This window comes from Artemia franciscana, chromosome 3 (assembly GCF_032884065.1).
Source record: "Artemia franciscana chromosome 3, ASM3288406v1, whole genome shotgun sequence".
Lineage (NCBI taxonomy): Eukaryota > Metazoa > Arthropoda > Branchiopoda > Anostraca > Artemiidae > Artemia > Artemia franciscana.
This window is the reverse complement of record NC_088865.1, coordinates 36,295,196-36,303,694: the sequence shown is the minus strand read 5'-3', so window position 1 is coordinate 36,303,694 and position 8,499 is coordinate 36,295,196. Positions and strand designations below refer to the sequence as shown.

General features: G+C 32.9%; 1 protein-coding gene across 1 annotated transcript in view; it reads left to right on the top strand.

Moving 5' to 3' along the window:
• Positions 1 to 7,290, top strand: part of LOC136025233 (hsp70-binding protein 1-like) — a gene marked incomplete in the record, with an annotated part of 19,112 nt that extends 11,822 nt beyond the window's left edge. The window contains 2 exon segments of the mRNA XM_065701070.1: positions 2,864 to 3,072; positions 7,095 to 7,290. Coding sequence (XP_065557142.1) covers positions 2,864 to 3,072; positions 7,095 to 7,163 — 278 coding nt within the window.
• Between the last annotated feature and the right edge of the window lie 1,209 nt (positions 7,291 to 8,499).

Below are 8,499 nucleotides of genomic sequence, written 5' to 3'. Positions count from 1 at the left end.
GTGGACATGTTAAGGGTAATTGTCCAGGGTAAATTTCCACGAGAGTTGAATTCTCTAGAGAATAAATCCATGGAGAGGAAGGATTTTTTCATGGAGGTGTAGCCAGATTTCCTGGCATTAGCTAAAAAAATGATCTGAAATTGAATTAAAAAAAGAACTGAAAGTAAGTAGCAACATTAAAACTTAAAATAAACAGAAATTATTGCATAAATGAGGGGGATTTCTCCTCCTCAACACCTCGCTCTTTACGCTAAAGTTTGAATTTTGTCCCAATTCTTTAAGAACGACTCTTAAAACACTATGTTCGTTTAATTAGAACAACAAGAAGCTTTTTTTTTAAAGTACTAAAAGACTTTAGCGTAAAGAGTAAGGTGTTGAGGAGGAGTGACCCCCTTATATACGTAATAATTTCTGTTTATTTTAAATTTTAATGTTGTTTCTTACTTTCAACTGTAAAAGCTTGTTTTTTTTTAACCTTAAAGGGCCAAATTGAATAGGATCTACGAAACTCATGGGTTATGAAATTTATTATTTACAAATTACGAGGGTTTACGAAATCTAATATTAAAATTCCAGCAAATTTCAATATTTAGCTTCGTTTTTTTATTAATTGCCAAAAATTTTATGTAGCAAAAAAAAGATGACTTGGCTTTTTTTTTTCTTTTTTTTTTTTTTTTTTTTTTTTTCTTTTTTTTTATAATTGCTATGGCGCTGAAATATAATTCAAAAGTGGACCAACATGAAAAGATCTACTGTTATTTTTCGTTTCTGTAGTAAGCACAGTAACGTGTTTTTCACTCTGAACGTCTGTGCTTTTTCCTTTTCAGAATTGTTGTAAAAGGTTAGTAAATTATATATTAAACAGTGACGATCCAGTTTCGGTGCGTAGTTCTAGTTTTTTAGCCAAGTAATGGCAGAATTCTCCAGAGTCAACTCTGCTTTATAGTAAGATACAAATAATTGATTGCCATTAACTGATCAATCAACAAAGGTCAGGGGAAGCCTCAAAAGGGTGTGGTGTCAGAGCCTTGTAGCGCTTACTTTGCACAAGCTCTGCAGGCTGGGGTCCCTGTATAGCTAAGTGAAGCGAATAGAGCAGTACTCAGCAATTTAATTTAAAAAAAAAATCGATAAAGCCTGTTATTATGTATGGGAATTGGATTAAATGGAATGTGAGCCATCTAGTCCGTTTGAATTTGAATCGTATGCCGACCATTTGTCAGCATGCCAAAAAGTTTTTGTTTTTTTGGGAAGGGGTGGCTTAGAATTTGCAAACAGTTTTCTTAATAGATGGTGTAGGGGTAACCTATTTTACAAAGTGTTAGTTTAGCCTATGTATTGGAGGAACATAGCAACCGTACGACACAGAAACAAATATTCCAGTGAATCTTTCCAAAGCATTTGTTACAATACTCTGTATATAACAAAATTACTGTAATAGTGATAATTAGATCGCTTTCTTGTTATTTTAGCACTTTTTTTGGCAACCCTGAGCACATGCTGGAGTGCTACACATTATAAAATACTGCTAAAATAGCACTTTCATGCTACAGGTGGTTACCCTAATATTCACTGTATATCAAATCCTAAGACAATTGAACAGTTGCTGTTCAATCAGTTTCAATTACAATCTGGAATTAGTGAAAAAAAAAAAAATCAATATCAATGGCTAAGTAAAAATAATTTATCCGAGCCGGACTAATCTTTGAATTCATATTTTATAATTTCTCGTGCTGGAACAAAAAACCATCCACATTCATATCAAATTTGTTTATTTTGTACATTGAAGGGGATTAACTATTGCCTTCGGAATTGTGTTGAAACCTCTTTTTTTTAACAAATTAATTTTCCTGTTTTTCAGTTGAAATATTGCTAATAAGTTGATTAAACATGATGACGTGGTATTTTACAGCTCTTTTAACGGATAGGACAATACATTTAACGGACAGCACATTTAACAGACAACAAAAAAACTAAATAATTCCTAATCGCTGGGGAGCGGTATTTTTCCTCCGTTACCCTTATCGACTTTAGTTTTAGTTTATAATCCTTTGAATACGTTGTTAGGTTTGAAATTTAAAGAAACCTCTTTTTTTTCAACAAATTAATTTTTCAGTATTTCAGTTGAAATATTGCTAATAAGTCGATTAAATACGATGACGTGGTATTTTACAGCGCTTTTAACGGAAAGCACAATATATTTAACGGACAGCACATTTAACAGACAACACAAAAACTGAGTAATTCCTAATCGCTGGGGAGCGGTATTTTTCCTCCGTTACCTTTATCGACTTTAGTTTTAGTTTACAATCCTTTGAATATGTTGTTTAGGTTTGAAGTTTAAAGAAACCTCTTTTTTTTAATTTTTCAATATTTCAGTTGAAATATTGCTAATAAGTCGATTAAATATGATGACGTAGTATTTTACAGCGCTTTTAACGGAAAGCACAATATATTTAACGGACAGCACATTTAACAGACAACACAAAAACTGAGTAATTCCTAATCGCTGGGGAGCGGTATTTTTCCTCCGTTACCTTTATCGACTTTAGTTTTAGTTTACAATCCTTTGAAAATGTTGTTTAGGTTTGAAGTTTAAAGAATTGATATTTGAAATACTCCGATAGGGAGAATCAAAATTGTCCGTCTTAATACTTAAGCCTTTAAAAAAAAACAGCAAGTAGGCTTGATGTTTGGGACGATTAACCGTTTGCTTAGAGTCGAATGTTTTTAGAGTATTCTCCATTATCTATTTTTTCTGGAGGGGGGGGGGGCGTACAGGAATTTTTTAAGTTGCCTTCCACATACTTTCTTGTCTTTACTTTTTTAATTTTATTCCTTTTTTGAATTGTTGCTTTTACAGATACATTGTGTAAAATGGGACTTGCCGAACAAATTATTGGCCTCCTTTATACTGACAGGGATTCAACACACGAGCACCTCCTTTCTGCCTTGCTGTCTTTAGTAAGAGATCATAATCCAGCTCGAATTGAGTGTCAGAGGACAAATTTGGGTCTACGGAAGATTTTAGTTGACAAAATTGAAGAGTGTAAAGGGCAAGAATCTCTAAAGGTGGGTAATATTTTCATTCTTGGACTTTTCATTCATTGATGATCATGGAAATTTTTTTCTTGTTTTTCCTATATTGTTCTTTAAATTGGTTTTTCTGTTATTAAGTAAATATAGTATCATAGCACCAAACAATCTATATATATAAAAATAAGTTGTCTGTGGATCTGTGGATCGTGGATCAGGTGACGTCATGTTTCGGCTGACGTCATGAAATTAGTTGCCATCATTTTTGCTTTGACGATGCTTAGTATATTGTAAAACACATTAATTTGGTTAATAAAATACCATTTAAAACACCAAAATGAACATGCTGGAGTAGTCACTCGGTGAGAGAGGGTGTCAGAACGGAGAATGAAGGTCCCAGGTTCAAATCCTGGTTAGGCTAAAAAAGGTAAAAAACTAAAAACTAAAAAAAAAACTGAAAAAACTAAAAAACTAAAAAAACTAAAAACTAAAAAAAAAACTTAAAAAAAAGGGAAAAACTGAAAAATAGAAGAGAAAAAGAAAACTAATAAAATTAAGAATAAAAATAAAAAAAAGATAAAAAGTAAAAAGAAAAAACGAAAAAAAAACTAAAAAAGCTAAAAAAAAAGGTAAAAACCAATAAAAAACTAAAAAGAAAAAAACTAAAAAAAATTTTCATCTAAAAAACTAAAAAAACTAAAAAAGGTAAAAACTAAAAGAACTAAAAAAGAAAAAAAAACTAAAAAAAGGAAGAAAACTGAAAAATAAAGGAGAAAAAGAAAACTAAAAAAATATAAATAAAAATAAAAAAACTAAAAAGATAAAAACTTCAAAAAAACTAAAAAGAAAAAAGAAAAAAACTAAAAAACCTAAAAAAAGGTCAAAACCAATAAAAAAAACTAAAAGGGGAACACTGGGACACAAATGACGACCGGGATACTGGGAATATAAATGACGACCGGGACACAGGGAATGTTCAATTAGCAATCACCATCAACAAAGCTCAAGGGCAATCATTAGAATCATGAGGTATAGATCTGAATATGGATTGTTTTTCCCATGGACAATTATATGTTGCATGTTCAAGAGTCGGTAAACCTGACAATCTAAATAAATGACGACACTCAAAGAGAAAGCGACCGGGACAAAAGGAATGTTCGATTAGCAATCAACAAAGCACCGGGACACAGGGAGTATAAATGACGACGACCGGGACACAGGGACATAACTACAAAGGGGACGCCGGGGTGCACAGGGGGATATATAAATGACGATGGCGACTCAGGGAATGGTCGATTAGCAATCACCATCAACAAAGCTCAAGGGCAATCATTAGAATCATGAGGTATAGATCTGAAGACGGATTGTTTTCCCATGGACCATTATATGTTGCATGTTCAAGAGTCGGTAAACCTGACAATCTATTTATATGCACAGACAATGGGACAGCAAAGAATGTTGTATATTCGCAAGTTTTACGTAGTTAAAAACATATATATATATATATATATATATATATATATATATATATATATATATATATATATATATATATATATATATATATATATATATATATATATATATATATATATATATATATATATATATATATATATATATATATATATATATATATATATATATATATATATATATATATATATATATATCTATATTCACAGGTGGGACATAGGGACACAACTACAATGGCGCGTAACTAATATGGCGCGTAACGACTTACGCGCGCGGGGGGGCTTGGGGGGGGCGCGAAGCGCCCCCACCAACTAGGTGTTGGGGTGGCGCGAAGCGCCACCCCAACAGCTAGTATAGGAATAAAAACTGTTTTGCGATCATCACACCTCTCTGGCAATCATCATCATATTTGCACACAGGAAGGAGGAGGGGTAATCTTCCTTGAGATTTGTATGAAGGACGCTCTCATTGAAAAATTGAAGAGTATTGGCCTAAAAGTTACTGCACGCCCCCCCCCCTAAGGGTCTGACGTGTGTACCTATTGTAATGCAATTGTAAAAATTGATGCATAGAAAAACTTATTTTGGCAAATGAATTCTTTTTTAGTTGAAGTTGAAAATCCCGTCCATTTGGAACCCCAAACAGGATTTCTTCCATACCAAGTTGTTTAGTTAGCACAAAAAAACATTATAGCGATTACTTGTGAGTACTGGCACACTAGAAAAAGAGTCTCCGAATTTATAGGATTTTTTTTTTATTGGAAATCACACTGCTGTTTTCTTTCTTTTTCCCCTTTTTACTTTTTGCAAGTAGAAGTAGATTAGTTTAAAGAAGCCTATTTTTTGTCCCACTTTTTAAACCTCTTCACTGTTGCTTTATTGAAAGAGACGTATAAAAGCAGCAATCAAAGAGTGCACGAAACTGATGAAAAAGGAAGTTTAAATTCGTTTTGGAGGAGAATTGAACAACTAATAATACCATCTAATGTTACCCAGCCAAATTTTAGTTAATCATCAAATTCATTAGTTCTTTTTTATGCTTTTTTTCTTATATTTTACATTAGGACAAATAGAAGAGAGTCTCTTTTGCTAAAAGAACTTAATCCCTATTTTGGTGTATTTTTTTAAACTAGCCTGTGTTTTGCTTACTAAGCTAGTCCAAACTGTTTAATAATCAATGGAAGTAACTGAAAACTAAATAATTTATCGAGTTTTTTTTATATTTTTAGTTGAGTCCAAATAACTCTGAATCTTTAACTAAAATTCAAATTTTTGTAAATTAGAATGAAGTTTATTTTGAACATTGTATCTTCCGAAGGGGAATGAGGATGGTTTTATGGAACTGTTAAATTCATTTTTTCGGAGAAAGTAAAGGAGTGAAACTTCGGTAGAACGGCTACCATCTCCTAGTTTCAACGTTTAAGTGTCAATTTATTTTTTTTGAAAACATTATGTGTTACTACAAACATTCATAATTAATGTTCAGGTATTTTGAAGCAATACTTAATATTTATTTAGAATAAATAATTATTATTCACATAATAGTTTAGATTTAACAAAGAATGATGTGTTTAAGTGCTTTTTTATGTATACAATCAATAGTTTCGACGGTCGATCATAAATTATGAATTTTTGGCTATAAGTGAAAAACAGATTGAACGATACTCATCCTACCTTTTCGCTTTGTTCCATCCTTGATTCTACATAGTTTCTCATCAGAATTATAATACAAAAATTTAATCAGAATGGTCGAAAAGCCGAATAGATGCCACCTGTGCGTTGCGACACGTACAGTCTAGAGATAGGGATTCCAAATTAAGCAAATAGCCTACTTCAAAAGAGAATCCTCATTCATATATTTTGTCGAACTTTGGGCGTGTATATCTTTTTGATATCAAAATTATTCAAGGACTTTAGTCTGTGAAATTCGTGCGCCAAAACTGGCTCTTTGTACCCAAATCTAAGGAGTTTTTTTTCTTAATTTTTTTTTAAAATATTCAGCTACACACCATAATTTTTTTTTCTTGTTAGTCCTTAAATAAAATTGTTCCAGTTTAAACTTAAAGATATAATCGTTGATTTTCTGTAAAATTGGATCTATTATTTGGTTTACTGCCCTGCAGAGTATGAGCTGTTCAAGAAGTGAACAAAAATTAGATCTTTTACATTAGTTTCTAAAAATTTATTGATAATGAATATCATTCAATTTTACTTTTTAATTTATCATTTACGTTCACACCAGGAAGTTTAATCAAAATTAATTTGGCTCTAAAGAAGCCATATTGTTAGAAGAAAGAAATAATAATTTCACGGACAACGTCGTTTCTCTTTTTGGGTTGTAAAAAATGTTGGGCCAGATGCTTAAAATCATATATTAGAAAGAGGGACTTTCTAACTTTAGCCCATTCTGCTCTGGTGACCTCTTGTGACTGTTTCATCCGCTCCTTTGATGCTCAGATGCACTTGATTTTATGCATTGGAAGAAAGATAGATGTAAAAGGTTATCTTTTCTTGTGTCTCACTAGTCTGACAGGTGATGGTGCATGTGTGACAAAAATGCAGCTAATTATCTTTTTTTTTTAGGAAGAGGAAGAATATTGCAAAGAAATATTGGATTTGTGTTTTGGAGACGATCTTGTAGAAGATAGATAAGTTTTGTCTTTTCGAGGTTGAGGAATCGTTTATGTTGAAAATTCTTGAGCTAATGTGTTAAATTGTGTCTATATATTTAAGTATATATGGATTTTAAGAAAAGATAAGATAAATTTTATTCTAAAAATGTATACAAAACACTTTGTAGCACCTGCTAGGAAAGTCCCAAAGGGTTTATTGGCAACAAGTGACAGTCTGTCACTGGCCGAGTGGGTTGGTGCGCTGGATTCGGGATCCTTTGTCTGAGAGGACACGGGTTCGAATCCCAGTGTACCCAATTCTTCGGTTTGGGACGGGGGTCAGTGGTGTGACCCTGTAAGCTTAGCCAGAGTCGACCCAGCTCTAAATGGGTACCTGGAGAAGTCTGGGGAAGGTAAACAGGAAGGGTGTGCGAAAGAACAGGATGGCTGGCCCCCAACCCCCCATTGCACTTCCTGGCTGAAGGGCGAAGAAACGGAGATCAGCACCGCCGTATATACGTCTAATGCCTCCGTATACGTCTAATGCCGTATCCTTTACCTTTTTTTTTTTTTTTTTTTAAGTGACAGTCTTCTCTACTCTATATTAAAATATAAACTACATACATACATACTATTCTTTTGCAAGGAAAAATCTCTTAACTGCAGCCTTGAAAGATGCCAGATGACTCGAATTTCTTATTTCAATTGGAATAATATCCCATACAGGGGGGGGAGGGGGAGGGATGGAATTTCTAATTACAAAAGAAGCTCTAACCGTATTTCTAAATGGGTGTTCCAGATTTGATACCCCTCGATTGCTTTCTAAAGGTACATTAATTTCCTTTTGATGCAATGCGTGGGCGATGGACGCCCATTGTACTATTCAATTAAGCTCATATATCGGTTGTTCTTATTTACCTGAAGTGGATTGAAGAAATGACAAATTTCCGTCAATTATAGGGTACCAATTCACAAAAATTACGGGGGAAGGGGGAGGCAAAATGTATTTCTAAATCAGAGGTGGGAGGGGCTATGTTTTACACTTTTCAATGAAAATACCAAGGAACAGTATTTTTTAAAGAGCGCCTCAGTTTTTAAATCTTGGATACTTCTGTGAATGTGACGTTTCGACATGAATTGACAAGTATAAACTTTTCATTTTTGAGAATGTTTTCAGAGAGCCAATAATAAGAAAATATTTGCTTGATTTTTGCATAAAATTGATAAGTATTGTTCTAATATTAGCTCTAAATTACTCTGAGTAGCCTTCGCCTGTTCCAAAGATTTTAAATCACCCCGAGATTAAAAGTTAAAAACATCTGGAATGATGAAAGCTATGCAATCGAATTAGTTATCTCCAAGATTAAAATATTGGA